General features: G+C 40.3%; 1 protein-coding gene across 2 annotated transcripts in view; it reads right to left on the reverse strand.

Moving 5' to 3' along the window:
* Positions 1-2,315: 2,315 nt before the first annotated feature.
* Positions 2,316-17,649, reverse strand: part of LOC150077693 (clavesin-2-like) — an 80,717-nt gene continuing 65,383 nt past the window's right edge. For both annotated transcript variants that reach the window (XM_090384642.1, XM_090384643.1), the window contains one exon: positions 2,316-4,743. In XM_090384642.1, coding sequence (XP_090240768.1) covers positions 4,597-4,743 — 147 coding nt within the window. In that variant the 3' untranslated portion in view covers positions 2,316-4,596. The remainder of the gene's footprint in view (positions 4,744-17,649) is intronic.

Consider the following 17,649-nt stretch of genomic DNA (forward strand, 5'->3'; position numbering starts at 1 on the left):
CGGCTTTGGCTCAAGCTGCTTCACAAGGTGTACAATAGCGGCTAATCGGGAAACCCTGGGGTCCGCTAGAATAACACACGAAATCCCTGCATTTGGCATAAACGTCTTCTAAATAAGCTTCCATCTTAATGGATTTCCGATTGTTTTTTTTTTCTAATTGCGTATCCAGTTTTGTCTCTGACCAATCACTTTGGGTGATGATGGATGGCTGTCTGTCTTCCGTTTTAAATTCACTAATGCAGGTGTTCAAGGTTCAGTGGTTTCTACCAGTTTTACTCCTGCATATTAATGACCTTCTTCCATTAACTGAAATCCTCTCCGTAGTGATGCTGATAATAAAAATTGTATTTCGTCCTCATTTTTGGGAAACTCTGCACAAACAGCTTCGCCTTCTTGAATATCCACCAGCAATTCCTTAAATGGTGTTTCCCAGGTAATTATTCAGTGTGAGAAAGATAAGGTACTCCATTTAAATCCTGCTAAAACCTAGTCCTGTCATTCTATCTCGCAAAATGGATTCTTCTGCTATTATGCTTATCTTCATGGCACTCGATGCACTAAGATTTCTAGACAAGATAGCAGTAAGATTTCGACACAAGACCACATATTTCTATTAGGGAATGCTCTGAATGATATTCTCTTTTGGAATATGCAAATTACCAGTATTGCTTCTTCTGTATCTATAAATCTGCGTTACCTATTTCGCTCGCATCTTACTTTTATTCTAAACAATCCCCCACCCTCTCTCTCAGGCTTCTAGATTTGGTTCAAAATAGAACAGTCAAGTTAATTAATGACCCACCCTTTACAATGTCTCTCTCTCTCTCTCTCTAAAGACGTTTTGTTTCTGCTGCGTGCCTTTCTTATTGATACTTGCATGGGCACTGTTCTTCTGAATTGGTTTCTATAATACCCCCTTTCTCTTCCAAACCAGTCCGAATACGTGCCACAACCAGTTAACGTCCATTTAATGTCCAACTTCAAACTCACAGGATCTAGTTTCTTCTTCCTCATTTATCGCTTCAACTTCTGTTTTCTTGAACAACCTCCCTATGTATGTCTTTCATGATAATTAAGCTCTTTGGAAATTCAAATCTAATGTCGACAAATATCTTGTTTTATATTCTCAACCTTCAATCTACACACGTTACTAATTACCATGGGTACTACTACCTTTTGTGTTTAGTCTTTTTGTATAAATATTAAGTCTCAACGATAATAACTTTTCTCAAACCATGCCCAGATTGGCTATCAGTGAAATTGGTCTATAGGAACGAAGTTTGTGTTGTGTTTCCTTTTTTATCTTTAAGATGGCTATTTTCTAAGGTGAACGTAAAATGCAACTGTGAACATTAGTTATATAACAATTTTAAGATATTTAGATATTTGTTACAGAATTTTATAATAAATACACCCTGCATTGAATCTCTTCAGGACATTTCCAACGAAGTGTCCATTTTTTACTATTAGCCTACTACTAGAACAATACCAATCTTTGGTATTCCAATAACGCCTTTTAAAATGGACAATTTCTGTAAGGTCATTAGTAATTGCAATCTACTCATTGGGGTCTGCAGAACCGTATGGTTGAGGCCAACCTGATTGGTTAAACATTGCTCAGATTAATGCCTCAGCTGAATGTAGAATCGAAGTGTTCAGTAAAAATTAGTGATATCTAAATTTAAAATTATGCGAAAAGAACCCCACTGTTGAGTATATATCCAGATTTATGTAACAGATACAACTATACACAACTCAGGAGCAATAATCAGAATAGTAGAGTACGGTACAAGGAAATGTATTACAGGCTTCTGTAAAAGATATTTTATTCTATCATATAACAAACAGGTAATTAAGTACAGCGTATAAGAAACAATAATTTACAGATTGAGCGACACTATATTATATAATATGCTAGTATGAATCAGAGCTGTAATACTCAATTATATAATGATAGATGAATAGAAAGAAACCAATCGGTTGATGTTGGTGGATTTTCTGGAACAGTAGCGAACAATTTTGGAAAAACACCATCAGTTATTTTAAAGATGATGTAGTAGTAGTAGTAGTAGTAGTAGTAGTGGCACTTGATGCAAGAAAGCAGGAGCTTATGCAGCATCAGCCAAAAAAAAAAAAAAAAAAATCACGCCATACCCTCCAATTGCCTGTCCAGTTCCTCCTTAAATTTATTTAACCTATCAACTTCCACAACGACAGATGGAAGTTTGTTCCAGCAATTAACCACCCGCTGGCTAAAGGCAAATTTCCGCACATCTATTCTACATCTGTCCTTTCTTAATTTGAACTTATGTCCCCGTAGGTTCGTATTCTGAACAAGTGGGAGGATCCCATCAGAATTCAGCGTGCTCAACCCATTCAAGGCCTTATAGACCTCAATCAGATCACCGCGCAGGTGATCTGATGTTGCATTGCATCCTTCAAGTTTCACGGAAGAGCGATTTGCTTTTCGTTAAATTAGATCAAATCAGATAAAGAAGATATAGAATTAAGAGATTGAGGAGATTAGGAAAATAAAAGAACAAGAGATAAAAACATTATCCCCTTTTTATAATATTGAAAATTGTATCACTAGGTGCCGCTGTTGTTTAACTTTATATTTAGACTTCATTAGGGGGCGTTTTTTTCAGTTTTATTTTTGAATTGTTTTGCGCTCACGTATCTCCACAATGTCAGTTATTTTTTTTCCATTTTTATCTTCATTAAACGCGTTTTTTACTCTTATAAATTTCTAGCTTCATGTTGAAAGTTTATTTGCAGGTGCCACTATTTTTTATTTAATTTTTCTGCGAGATGTTGCTTGTAATTTTGCCTAAGTGTTATCTCAAGTCTCTTGCTCTCTTTTACGGCTACTCACTATTTACTGTTTTAGAATATCTGCTTTAACTTCTAATAGATTAATTAGCTCTATGTCTCCAGAAATTTCTGTTATCACTTCCAATTATAATTTCCCGTCTTCGCAGAGTCAACTGTAAAAGTTACCAAGCCATTTTACTAAAATCCACTTTATATTCTTGTAATTTTTATTTTGTTTGCAAAATTTTTATTTTACTGTTCATTTATTTTAGTAACAAAATAATTTATTCTTATTTTTATTTATGTTTATGTTTCTACCTTTTGGCTTGTGTTTTACATCAGAAATGAAGACACTATTTTGCTTCAGGCGTCAACAGTCCTGACCGTTGACGCCTGAAGAGAGAGGCAGATTTTTTTTTTTAAGTTGTGTGGCAACATCCTTATTTGTCGATTTTGTAATTATTTATGTATTATTATGCATATTTTATTATCTGCTTTCTGTCACTCTCTATCTCCCTCATTTGCTTTCCTAATTTTCGTCCTCAAACAGCAAATCGAGTACAGAATACACTCGATTTACACACTTCGTAGCTTTGATATTTAAGAAACGCACACACCTTACTCTAACCATGTATTTTTTTTTCCCGGCATTTTCCTATACTGACCTATTAGGTTGTCAGTTTCTGTACGCCTAGAATTAGCCCCTTAAAACCAGGCAATAAATAATATTGCTATCTTTACCCCCTTGAAATTAGACAATCTCTTGGTAATATCATCGCATGTTATTTTCCGTCCATCAACTGCTACCTCCTGGTTCTAGTTCACCTATCTTTATTATAAAAAACAAATTGTACCATTTCACTAATAATGAGCTCTCCTAAAAAAATAAAATGTTGAATCCGAGTGGAATGCGCTTGACTATTCTGTTTTGGGATCCCCCAATCGGGACTGCGTCACGTTTCAGGTCACTAGATACTCGAGTTGCTGACGGGTCTCTAGGTTCATGCCGTTGTGCCTAAGAGAGGTAACCTTTCCTAATCCTAAATTCGAAGTCTGCACCAGCAGCACATTGATTTTAATCACCATCCTATATGCATTGGTTAAAAAAGCCATGGTTCAAATCATTGCCAATGAGGAAAAGAATTTCTTTGACTGTTTTCACTACGTTGCTGAGTTTGATAGTCTGCGGCGTGGACAGCAAAGTTCCGGTCTTTCCCCGGAAAGCTAGGTTTTTAGTCAGGAAAATCAAAGAGAGAACATGCAATTTATGGAAATGATACACACGGGCAGATGAGTTGATTCTCTTGTGGTCCTAGTATGACAGTTGACCACCAGTTTTATTTACCTCTAGTCAAACTTTTTTCTCTCTCTCTCTCTCAACCCTCGTGGTTAGCATAGTTGGTGCTACCAATACCGGATGGAAAACACCTGAATTCGAGTCTTGTCGATGACGTGACTGTGTTAGTCCATCTCAAGCGAGGGCAACTCGGGTTTTTCGTCCAGAAAACAGAAAATCGACCTCAGAACACACCCAATTTAGGCAGTATATATGGATCAATATGGCCTCAGTCGCTAAAGCTCCTAAAAGCTTACAACGACAGCAACAACTCTTTCAATTCTTTCTTTGAATGACTCAGTCATCACTAGTAATGCCCTACGCAACTTAACATCACCTACTTAAATGGATATGAAGAGTTTTTTTTGTTTTTTTTTTCAGGACGAAAAGTCTTTTCGCAGAGACAAACAATTTTCAGTGATTGTCCAATACTCATATTGGAAGTTCTAGATGTACTTTGGATATCCCCACTCTACCAGCTTGTTATACACTGAGAGTTCCTTTCGAGGTCCCAGATGTCCACCAAATTCTGAGGGAAGAATTTTCGGGTCTAGGTGTTCATGAATGGACTTCAAGGAGTCGTGAAAAAACACCTAGAAAACAATGAAAACTTCATGAACAAATCGAGTGGAATACTCTTAAGAAAAAGTAATCGTTTACTATTTGCACTAGTTAGTAAGCTATTAACGATAAAAAAATTAGTAACATCAATCGCTATTAGATATAGTACCTAATATATTAACAATGGTAGCTAACAACTGAAGTAAACTTAATTATTTTTCCCTAAATGATTTATACCAGGTATTTATAAAATTAATGTGACACGCGTTATTACATCATTTTTATTATTATTATTATTATTATTATTATTATTATCATCAGTTTATTCAACAAACACTCCGTACAGAAATTATCTAGTAGGGTGGCGCATACATACATCCAACTAAACTTATTAGAGTGTAACATAGGATAAAATATCAGCAAATACATAAGATATATAAACATAGCGGAAAAATTACATTCGTACAGAAATCATGCATTCATAGAAAAATTACAAAACAATATATATACATAGAAAAATGACATCGTCATTTACACTATGAATTGGTCCTCATTGTCATTCTTAAGGAATACCCCCAGTCCTATGAAAGAGTCTTTTGGAAATATAATATATCGTTTATTTAAGAATTTTATGAGTTCTAGGGCACTTAAGTCTTTCTTGAATTACGTTCTTCATCATATTTGTAGTTTCGTATACAGATCCGTTGCAATGAGCTTCCTGTAAGTTTCTCATGGCAGTACCTGTCCGGGTCTATTTTGAGGTCTCTAAACAGCTCCAGAGTATTGCCAGGAAACATCCGCCTTAATCCGTCCGTGTTATTGAGAGCACTTTGGAGACTATGAGGGTTGTGGAAGCGGACTCCAAGGCGGAACTTTTGAAGTTGTGCCAGAGTGCATATGTTACGTATTGTGATCATATGAATCCACGGAGCTGTGTTCAAGTTTGCGTACAGTATGGATTTCGAAATTGTGAAGGTCTTCCCGGCAATCCTATTTAACCAGTATTCCAGGCTGAGAAATTTCCTGATATAAGTATTTGGAGCAGAGGACCAAATTGTTGATACATATGAGGATACAGGAACGATACATCTTTGGATATATTGGGTCACTAGCTGCTGGTTTCGAATCCCAGTTATTTCTTGTCTTACAGCCCACACGGCAGCAAGAGTTTTTGTTCTCGTGTTCTGAAAGTGCCTTTGGAAGGTAAGGCCCTCGTCCCACGTCACTCCTAAGTCGGTGTATGAGTTCACTTTCTTAATCTGTGCTCCATTAATAGATAATTTGATTTCATTTTATATCTTCTTATTACAAGTCAGTTGTGCTGACTTGTCTGAGTTTAGCCACAAACCGATTTTGCTAAGGTATGTCTTCAGTTCATACAGCTTAGCGTTGGCAGGGAAATTTACGTCGGACACCAGAGATCCTTCGTTAGAGACAACAAAATATTTTATATCATCGGCGTAGGAAACAAAATTCTGATTCCGCGTCAGAAAAGGCTCCAGGGCGGCAGCAAACAGCAAAGCTGATAAAACTCCTCTCTGAGGTATGCCCCAAGTGCCTCAATATACTGCCCTCCATCTGAAGACTTAAATAACTCATTAAATTATTTAGAATCCACATTGAATTTTCTGGGTCCTCATAATGTCCTTATTTCAGCGGATGTAAACGCCAAGTCTAAGTTTTGGTTTAGTGCACGCTCTGATGCTCGAGGGCAATTACTGGAAGAATTTATTATTAATAATAATATGAAGATTTTTAACAGACCTCAACAGTTCACTACGTTCTCCAGCTTCTCCGGAGAATCAAATATTGATATCACCTTCTCAAATTCCTTCTGTAATCTAGCTATCAACGATTGGACTGTACAACCTAACTGGACAACAAGTGACCATCGAGCAATTTCTTTCTCGGTCTCCATACCTTCTCCTCCCTCAGGTTCGAGTATCTGTGTGCCTGAGTACGTTCGCTTCTCAATTAATAACATTAATTGGGACATATTTGAACATTCTGTAAATGCTGATTTCTCCAAACTGACTAACTCTCATTTTGACGCCATGTCTGTGTCTGAAGCTGCGACACAGATTCAAAAAATTTTGATTAATGCATCATATAAATCATCAAGGAAAAAACGCGTCAATTCCAGAACTTGTTCCTGGTGGTCGTCAGAATTATCTTTGCTTCGGAAACAGGTCCACCACGCTCGACGCACCTATCAGCGCAATCGTCATTTATCTCAGGCTGATGTTCGCATCTTTTATAATAATTACGTTGATCTCAAGAAACGTTATGTGAAGGCAATTGCTACCAGGAAGAAGCAAACTTGGACAGAATTTGTGCACAACTCTGGTAATGCGGACCCGTGGGGGCTACTTTATAAAATTGTAAGAAATAAATTATTTACACAAGAAGTGTATGGATCGATCATATACAATGGTCTGGAGACCACTAACTGGACGGATTCTGTAAATATTATTCTAGATAATCTTTTTCTTCAGGACAATGTGAGCTCCGACTCTGATTTTCACACTAATATTCGTTCTGCCAACTCTCTGTACGTTTCTTCAATTAAGACTGAGGCTTTTAGTGCCATCGAGTTGGACACAGCTGTCAAACAAGTGAAAGTTAAGAAATGCCCAGGGATGGACATGCTGGAGAGTACCTTTATAGTACGGCTCGCCAAGATTAAGCCCAGTATACTTCTACAACTTTTCAACAAATGTTTAGATGCTGGGACTTTCCCAGATCTGTGGAAGACAGCCCTTATCAAGCTGATTAGGAAACCTGACAAGCCCCCTCAGGAACCGAGGTCTTATCGGCCTATAGCTTTATTGGCCAACCTTGATAAGCTATTAGAACGTTTAATTGCCCTGCGATTAAACAACTTGTTATTGGAACGGGGATTAATTGCGCCTAATCAATACGGATTCACTCCTGGAAGGTCCTGCGAGGACGCCCTTGTAGACTTCATTTCTTCTATTGAACACTTCAGTTTCAAGTATACTCTTGCTATCTTTATTGACTTCGAGGGTGCTTTTGATTCCCTTTGGTGGGACAGTGCCCTCGAACGTTTACGTCATGCCGAATGTTCCCAGCAACTTTATCTTCTAATTAAGAGCTATTTCTCTAACAGATTTATCACCGCCAGATCTAAGTACAGACAAATTTTGCGTCAGGTCTATCGAGGGTGTCCTCAAGGCTCCATTTTGGGACCACTTTTCTGGAACTTTGTCCTGCAAGGTTGGATTACCCGAACTTTTGACAACGTGAAGATCATGGCATATGCGGATGATTTGACAGTCCTTGTTGGTGGAAATTCAAGGTCTTATATTGAAATATCCGCTGAGAAAGTTCTATCTGATCTTCAACAATGGACAGTTGAAAATAAGTTAAAAATTAGTTCTACCAAGACAAAAATTATGATCCTTGGCTCTAAACTGGATGTTCGTCGACCACCAAGAGTTAAAATAAACGATATACAAATACCTCTAATAACGGAAATTAAACTTTTGGGAATAACTATTGACAGCAAGTTAAACTTTCTCCCTCATTTATCCAATCTGCGAATTAAGATCAGAAATTTCACCGGCGCTCTTGTCAGAGTTTCTAGAACTGAGTGGGGTCTTTCTAGAAGATGTTTAAGAATCTACTATAACTCTGTGTTTCTCCCTATGGTTACCTATGCTGCTGGCGCTTGGTTCCATAGGGTGCGGACTGTACAATTTCAATCAAAATTGATGACAATCCAGCGTACAATGTTACTTTGTATTTTGAAGATTTGTCGAACAGTTTCAACACCTGCTTTACAGGTTTTAGCCGGGACGTTACCACTCGATCTCTACGTAATTTTTAGAGGCTTATGTTATCGCCTGAAACGTCAGATTCCCACTGAGATCCTTGGTATTTCTATTAACACTCAAGTCGATGTTAAAGCCGAACGACAAAGAATTTGGCAAGAGTTGATAAACTTGTGGCAGGGTAGGTGGGATGACACAACACTGGGCAGTGTAACGCATAAGTTTTTTCCTGAAGTTGACTCTCTTACGGATAAAAAATCTACAGTCTGGTTTAGCCTTGACTTGTTTACCTCCTATTTGATATCAGGACACGGATCATTAAATAAGAAATTGCTTAAATTTCGCTTGTCTCCTACGGAACTCTGCCATTGTGGCGGTGTGGAAGATTGGCAGCACGTGTTGTACTCTTGTCCCTCATACAATGAATTTCGAGTAATTCTGCAGAATGCAATTCCCAACTTTTCATCAGGATTGGAACCTAATTTTGTATCAAATGCCACGAGTTACCGCGCTCTTCAGGATTTTGCTAAGGCAACCTTCAATAAAAGGCTCGCAATTCTTTCTGCAATGACTACACATGCGAATGTTTCAAATTCAGCTCAAGACTCTTCACCTTCACTGCAATGACGTCCATTTTCTCAACAAGATCTACCGCTCTGGACTTGTGCTCTGTGTGTGTGTGTTGTGTTTTTTTTTTTTTTTTTTTTTTTTGAAACTCTACAAGTGTCCTACAACTGAAACTCAATTTGATTCCTGTGAAAATTCCTGTGCTCCTTTGTTCGGATGGCTGTTAACTGACTGTGACTTTGTTATTGGTGATTAACTGTGACTATGCTACTAATGACTGCAGGACTTACTGGATTTAACCTCAACTGTTTTTAAGGTTTGTTTAAGACTTCTGGGCTTGTGCAAAGTTTTGTCGGTTGAATGGGTACTGTTATCCTTAATTATTTTCTTTGAACTTGTTTTTTTTTTTTTTTTTATGTTAATATGCATAAGATTACTTTCATTGTTTACTTTGAAATTATCTGTGTTTACCTCAATCTGTTGAGGTTTTCTTTTGTACAGTATTTAATCTTTGTATATTTGTATAAGTTAACGAGGCGGAGATGAACTAACGTTCCAGGTGCCGCCCAAGACAAATAAATACATACATACATATAAATACATGCCCCAAGTGAGGGATAGACCGCCAGGTGGCCGGTAGTACAAGTTGATGGTAAATTGTGCTCTCTAAAGTAACTTAAATTTAGTAAAAAATCTAGATTATTACCCAATATGATAGATATCATCTTATAGTGGACGCCAAATGCTTTCCAATCATACGGGTCATGGAGGCACTGGACTTATAGCAGATAAGTAACTTTTAATTTTAATTTGTGTTTGAACAATTTTGTTAAAGCCGAAGCAAACTACTGCCATTGTCTTGACCGGCTGAAGGTCACTGGTGTGAAGGTAGCTTTTTGGTCGCGCTATATTGCCTTCGGCAGTGGTTGCCCGCCCGCGACCACCTGTAGTTAACCCAATTGACTTAAAAGTTATTGTTCTTCCTACAACTCCTGCAGGCAAGCGCACCAGTCCTCGGGGGAAGAAAACTCGGAGGGGGTTCCCTCCTCGATCGCGATGACTAAAAACAAAATTCGGACCGCGAAACAACAGGCTTCCGCGGCAAATGAACACGGCATACCTGCCGCGGGCAACTCTCCCGGCGGCGACGATGCTGATTGTAATGGGGTGAACAGCGATTGTGATCCCGCAGCATCCACGAAGAGACTTCCTACCCTCAAGAAAAAGGTTCTCAAAAGACCAGACGCATCTGGTTCACTCCCCCCTAAACAATGGGAGGATGAAGAGGAATGGAATGAAATGCCGAATTTATTCAGCAAAGATTTTGCCAACCTGAAAATTATACACAAACTGAGGCGCAAAATGGAATACTGTCTCAGTAGCAAAAACAGCAACGTCACCAGGGCCGTATCATTACAAATTTCGCGCTGCTGGGGCTCTTTAGAGAAGAAGTTATATGAGGTCATTATAGAAAATGAACAGCTGAAGGCCACCAATGCCCAACTCCAACAAACTAATAAAACTCTGTCTAAAGTAACTCAAAATCCAACTATATCAGCTCTGAATACCGGGCTACCTTCCAACCAAGCTTCTGATGAAGATACTCGGCATCAGTTGTCTTATGCTGCCATGCTCAAACTACCTCAGATCCCCACCACACAGAACAAGCATATGCTGATTATAAAAGCTAGAGAAGGGTGCGACATCCCAGATAGCGATGGAGTGAAGGACACCGTCCTAAAGAAGATAAAACCAAAATTAGACAATCTCCAAATCAAAAACATTCGCAAAATTCGCGACAAAGGGATAATATTGGAAGCAGCCACTAAGTCAGATCTAGAACAGATCAAGTCTTGCGGCACAGCTGAAGATCTAACTCTTACCTTTGAAACCCCTAAACTCAGGGGACCAAGTTTAATTGTGTTTGATGTAGATGGCTCAATCCAGAAAGTTGACCTACTGGAGGAAGTATATAATAGAAATCTCTTTGAATCCATGAGCAAAGAAGAAGCCATTAAGGAGATGAAAATTCAATTTTCCACCAATGCACGGACTCGCGGTCGACTTAATTGGGTTATAGAAGTGTCCCCCAGGATAAGGAGATTCCTACACAGCCAGGATAGAATTTTTCTGGGCTGGTCATCCCACAGATTCAGAGATTTTGTACCAGTCCTGAAATGCTACAAATGTCTTGGTTATGGGCACACCTCTGCTAAGTGTCTTAAAAAACAACCAATATGTGGGCATTGTGCTGAGGCAGGGCATCTCTACAAGGACTGTCCCAACAAAGCCTCACCTCCTAAATGCTCAAATTGCAAAGCAATTAACAAACCCTACGATCACTCTGTGCGGGATGGAGCGTGCCTTGCATATAGAAGAGCAGCAGATATAGTACGCAATAAGACTAACTATGGAAAATAGGATGCTCAACCCCCCCTCTCCCAGACTTCGTATAGCTCAAATCAATGGCCAAAAATCCATCTCAGTGGCAACACAGCTTCATCCCCTAATGGACGAGTTGAATCTAGACATTCTTCTCCTTCAGGAACCATACTGCGTCCGTGGAAGGGTCTCTGGTTACCCCCTGGCTTTCACGAAAATCCAGACGACAAACCAATTGTGCCTCGCTGCTATCATCGTCCGCAATCCAGACTTAGTAGTAACACAGATAGAATCACTCTGCACTCCCCACCTAGCGGGGGCTACAATAGAAGGCAGCTTCGGCTGTATTGCGGTCCTAACAGCATACTTCCAATTTGGTACAGATATCCTCCCGCACATAGCTCGACTAGAACAAGCTCTTGACCTCCTGGAGAACACTGATATCATCATAGCCGCAGATTCGAATGCCCGGTCAACACAATGGTTCAACACCTCTACCAATGCAAGAGGAGATATGTTAGATGAATTCATTGCCTCACGCAGCCTTGAAATCATCAACAGACCAGGACAACCAACCACCTACTCTTCGGGAACTGGAGAGTCTAACCTGGACATCACACTAACTACTTCTTCTCTTCGCAATAGACTCCTCCATTGGAAGGTGCATGACACAGCCACTACTAGCGACCATCGCCTCATCACTTACAGTGTCACCGATTCTGCCCTCCCTCGTCAAGTGCCTATCCAGGATATTGTAAGATTCTCTACTAAAACAGCGAACTGGGACCAGTTTGACAATGTAATTCAAGATGCTCTTCATGACCCAGCTAGCAACTTCTACCATTCAATGAACAGTGCGCAGAAAACAGACTTTGTGCAGAGTCTGCTCCTCAAAGCTTCAGAGGCTTCCATGAAAAAATGTTCCAGGAAACCAAGATCTGTTCCATGGTGGTCGCAGGAACTCACTAACCTGCGCAATTCTCTGAAGCGCGCTCGGAAAGAATACCAACGCAAGACAAGGACTGAACCTGCTCACATTGCAGAACAGTATAGAGACCGATTCAAAGCAGTCCGCCGTGAATATACTAACAAAATTTACCATGCCAAGCAAAGCTCCTGGCGTTCCCTTGTCGAGACTGAGGGGAACCGGAATCCGTGGGGTTTAGTCCACAAACTCGTGAGGAATAAGCTGGGATCCACGGATGTCATACACTCTGTCCGCTCTGATGACTCGTCTGAGACTACACACTGGGAAGATACAATCAACCGGATTCTGGATGAACTAATATATCAGGACAACACCAACTCTGATACTGACATCCACAGGAAGATAGCAGTACAAAATTCCAGCTTCCAGCCAGATATTATGGAGGAACCATTCACAGAGGAAGAAGGCGATGCAGCAATTAAAAAAATCAAAAAAGGTAAAGCTCCTGGTTTGGATTTTATTGAAGGCGAGACTGTGCAACGTCTCTGGGCCATAGCTCCAATGATACTTCTTCAGCTCTTCAACACCTGTCTGAATGAGGGTAACTTTCCATCACGTTGGAAGCATGCTAATCTGAGACTCTTACCTAAGGATCCCACAGGTACCTCCAAGGCATATCGCCCGATTGCGCTGCTTCCCATTCTCGGCAAGGTTTTTGAGAGACTGCTGCTCTCCTGCTTCCAACCCCGATATGAAGCCAGTGGTTTGGCATCCTCGCTTCAATTTGGATTCAAACAAGGGTGCTCCACAATTGATGCTCTATCCAAAACCCTCAAAGTTGCAGAACAGTCGGATGCAACTTATGTACTGGCAATCTTCATTGACTTCAAAGGAGCTTTTGACACAGTGTGGTGGCCGGGCGTTCTTCAGAGGGCCAGAGTCTCTAACTGCACTTGGAATTTCTACCACTGCCTCAAAAGCTACTTCTCTAACCGCAAGGTCAGCATCAAAACAAAATATCACTGCATCACCCGACATCTAACCCGAGGCTGTCCCCAGGGCTCCATCCTGGGGCCAGCTGTCTGGAATATGATACTCGACGACTGGCTCCTGAGGGACTACCCACACACTACTCAGCTTTCTTATGCCGACGACATGGTTATTATCATTGAGGGCCCCACCCGCGCCACCATAGAAACCCAGGCTACGGTTGTTCTCGCTGCTCTGTCCGTATGGGCCACGGAAAATAAACTCTCAGTCCCCACTGAGAAGAGCAAAACCCTCCTATTAAAAGGTAAACTGGACTTCTCCAGACCTCCTACCATACGTTTTAATGGCCGCCCACTGAAAAACTACCGATCGGTGAAGTACCTAGGAGTAATATTGGACGCAGGAGAACTTTCATCCCCCATATCCAAGCTATCAAAGAAAAGATAAAAAATTACATCACTATGTTAGCACACTTTACCCGCAAGGACTGGGGTCTTAAAGGACCAACTCAACGCCTTTTATATTCAGCAGTATTTATACCAATTGTTACATATGGAGCTGCAGTATGGTACCACCGAATGACTTTAGTGCATGCTCAACGTAAAATTCAGCAAATTCAACGACTTCAGCTACTACAAATGACCCGCGCATGTAGAACGACATCAACTGCCGCCCTACAGCTACTAACAGGCCGCCTCCCTTTGGACCTCCACGTCGCTTTTATCGGACTTTCTCATGCCATCAAGAAGAATAAGGAAGCTGAATTCCTCACTATTCAAACCCGTACCGATACCGACATCAAACAGGAACATAAACGTGTGTGGCTACAATTCATAAACTTATGGCAAACCCGCTGGAATAACTCCACAACTGGTGCAACTACTAAACTTTTCCTTCCTGTGGTAACCTACATCAACAAGCAACGTTCCACTTGGTTCTTCCCTAACGTCTATGCTTCCTTCCTATTAACTGGCCACGGGTCCTTCAAGAGACGCCTTCTAGAGTTCGGCCTAGTCGAGGATGCCCTCTGTACCTGCGGAGAACCTGAAGACTGGGATCACGTGATGCACTCATGCAACGTATACTTAGATCTAAGAAACCAACTACTCCTAGACCTCCACACTACATCACTTCGGCCAGAAACCAAGTTATTGGAATCTAATGATGCCTTCCGTGCACTGACCAGTTATGCCAACGAGGTCTTTCGTCGTCGCTGGCATCACCTGCAACTCCCGAACACTACTCCTGGATAACCTCCTCTAGACAGCAACTGATACCCAGCACCGGAAACTTCCAGACATGAAACTGCAAATGGCGGACAGCCCTGTCGACGCCGCTCGGTGATTCTCCTTTGTGACGATCCTGGACTCTTTAATTTGAACTTTACCTATTCTCTTCTTCCTACCCACAGTCTTTCTCCAGGACTCCCACAACTGCATCTAGCACTCTTCCTGCTCCGTTTCGCCTGGAAGGATGCCTACGCTCTGTCATCCTCGATATCTTGTCTGTCTTCCACTTTCCTGTCTCTTCTCTGCTCTTTCCTTGGCCTTCCCCACTCTCGCTCCTGCAAGAGTGTGGACGGCCCGTCAGATGTCTTTTACTCCCTGGTCCCGCTCCTCGTGCCAGTGGACGGATGCTGGGAGGCTCCTTCCTGGTGATCGCGCCTCCCAGTAACGAAGAGGCCAGTCAAACAACACAAACAACACACTACTCACACATAACCCACACTGACTGGCTTTGCTACGTTAACAGAGTATTTAACGCGGATTTGTGGGAAACCACGGGAACCGCATAACAAAAAAACACTATGTCCACTATGTCCACTATGCCCCAAGTGAGGGTGTATTCTGCGCGGAATTCTTGGTGTTGTACAATGAGGTGCCTTGGCTTCAAAATGGTCTTGATGATCTGTAAAATGTTTGCCCTCAATGCGGAAATAAACTTTCAATATGTTTTCAAGTGCAGGTAACGACACTTTATCGAAAGCTGCCTTTATATCAAGGAATATGATGTCAATTTGGGCTTTTTAATTTAATGCGTGCTGCATTCTGAAGAGAGTCACCAACAGATTAGTAGTAGTGGATCGTCTCGGTACTACGGTATGTAGGTGAGGTGGCCTGGCGCAAAACACTGTTGGGTTAAAGCAGGAAGGATCGTAAGTTTTTCAAAAAGCTTTAAAAGAGAACAACTGATGGATATAGGTCGAAAGTCTGAAGAAGCCTTTGTGATAAATTTTATTTACATTTTTAAATGTTCAGCCAATTTTTGGCAATTTTTTATTATGGAAGTGCAAGTAATGGTGTTTTAGGATGAAAAATCTTCAGCGGTCACGCCATAAATCAAAATATGAAGATTGAAATGCAGGGGGAATGATATATAAAGATTACAAGGAAGCAGTGACGAAGGCATGGATATCTTTTTAATTATTTATCGGACCTTTAGATAAGAAAGGCGATGGTGAGATAGCACTTTGGAAGACCAGATGTTAGTCTGAAAGCCACACCAGTGAAAAATCATGGAACACTTCTAGAAAGAGAAACAACAGTAACCACAGCAGAAGTGAGTTTCCAGACAATATTATCTTCCTTAAGAAGGTAAAGCAAAGGTACAGAGCAAATGAGAAGGCCTTCTAAAACACTCCAAAAATTGTCATATTTTTTTTTTTTCAGCAATCATTTTAAAGTTGACTATGACTTTAAACATCTAGTTTTTTTTTTTTTTTTGTCAAAAATTGAATTTTCTGAAAACGCTTTCGTTTATAATGTTGTCGATTACTTTCGAAATTGAAATTTAGTATAAAAACTACACATAATAGCCTTTCGTCTGATCAGTGATAGCCAGTATGCATTCGGACAGGGTAGATACATTCGTGATATGCAAGGTTATGTTACAAATCTGTGGACAGATTTGCAATATAAACGTTTCATAAAACCCAAGCAGTTGCTCTTGGCATTTCAAAGGCTTCTTATCGTGTTTGGCATTAAAGTCTTCTAAACAAGCTTCCATCTTATGGTTTGCCAACTGAGTTTGTAACTGGGAATCCACTTGGTTTACTGACCACTCACTGCGGGTGATGGTAGACGATTCTCTGTCTTCTAACTTCTCATTTAATGCAGGTATTCCCCAAGGCACAGTTCCTTCTCCCACTCGTTTCCTCTTATATGATAATGGCCTTCTCCCGTTGATGAGAAATCCTATCCATAATTTTGCTGATGGAAGCATATTCCATTTCACTTTCCAGTCTGAGCACCTTACCTTGCATAAAAAAATTTTCAATTTCTCGAATTTCCAATATCAATTCCTTAAATGCTGATCTCCCGGTAATTCTCCAGTTGGGCAATGATAATTTAGTCAATTTTAATCCGTTTGAAACTCAGTTCAGTCTTATATCTTACAAAAAGGAATATTTTACTCCTAACCTTTTTCTTCGGCAATATTCAGATTACTAGACACGATCATATGTCTATTAGGAATTACTCTGACTTATAACCTCTCTTGGCATAAGGATTTCACAAATATTGCTTCCTCTGCATCAAAAAATCTTGGTTTTTCTCTTTTACTTTCGGCGTTACATTTCTTCTGAAGAGCTAGTCACTCTGTACAAATTTCAAATCCTCCCTAACATGGAATATTGTTCATAGGTCTGGGACGTTGCCCATAACCTCTCTCAGGCTTCTAGATTCTTTTTAAAGGGGGCAGTTAGGTTAATTAATGATCTCTCTCTCTCTCTCTCTCTCTCTCTCTCTCTCTCTGTCATAGCCGTTCCGTTGAGTGCTGTTGTTGTTGTTGTGATTTTTTAGGAGCATTAGCAACTAAAGCCATATTTCTTTGTATATACTGTCTGTAAATATGTATGTAGTGTTCTCGATTTTCTGTTTACTGGACGAAAAACTCAAGTTTCAGGGAGAAAAACCATGCTATCCTCATCTGAGACTGACGAACTCAGCCACGTTGTAAAAAAGGCCCATAAAAATTCATCCCGTCATCGATTGGACTCAAACTCATATCTATTACACCCGATGTGGAAAGATCCATGGACTCTATTCTTTTGAATTGACATTTCCTTCTCTCTCTTCCAACCTAGTCCAGACACGTCTTGCAACAGGTCAGCATCCTTCTAGTGTCGAATTTAATCTTACAGATCCAACGTTTCTTCTTTTTCATTCATTCCTTTAAGTTCTGTTTTCTGGAACAACTCCCCTTGACAAGAGTTTCATGAAAATTACAATCTACAGAAATTAAAATCTATTATCAAAAATATTGGCTCTCACCTTCTC

The sequence above is a fragment of the Mastigoproctus giganteus genome, chromosome 11 (assembly GCF_048544385.1).
Source record: "Mastigoproctus giganteus isolate SK-2022 chromosome 11, ASM4854438v1, whole genome shotgun sequence".
Taxonomy (NCBI): Eukaryota; Metazoa; Arthropoda; class Arachnida; order Uropygi; family Thelyphonidae; genus Mastigoproctus; species Mastigoproctus giganteus.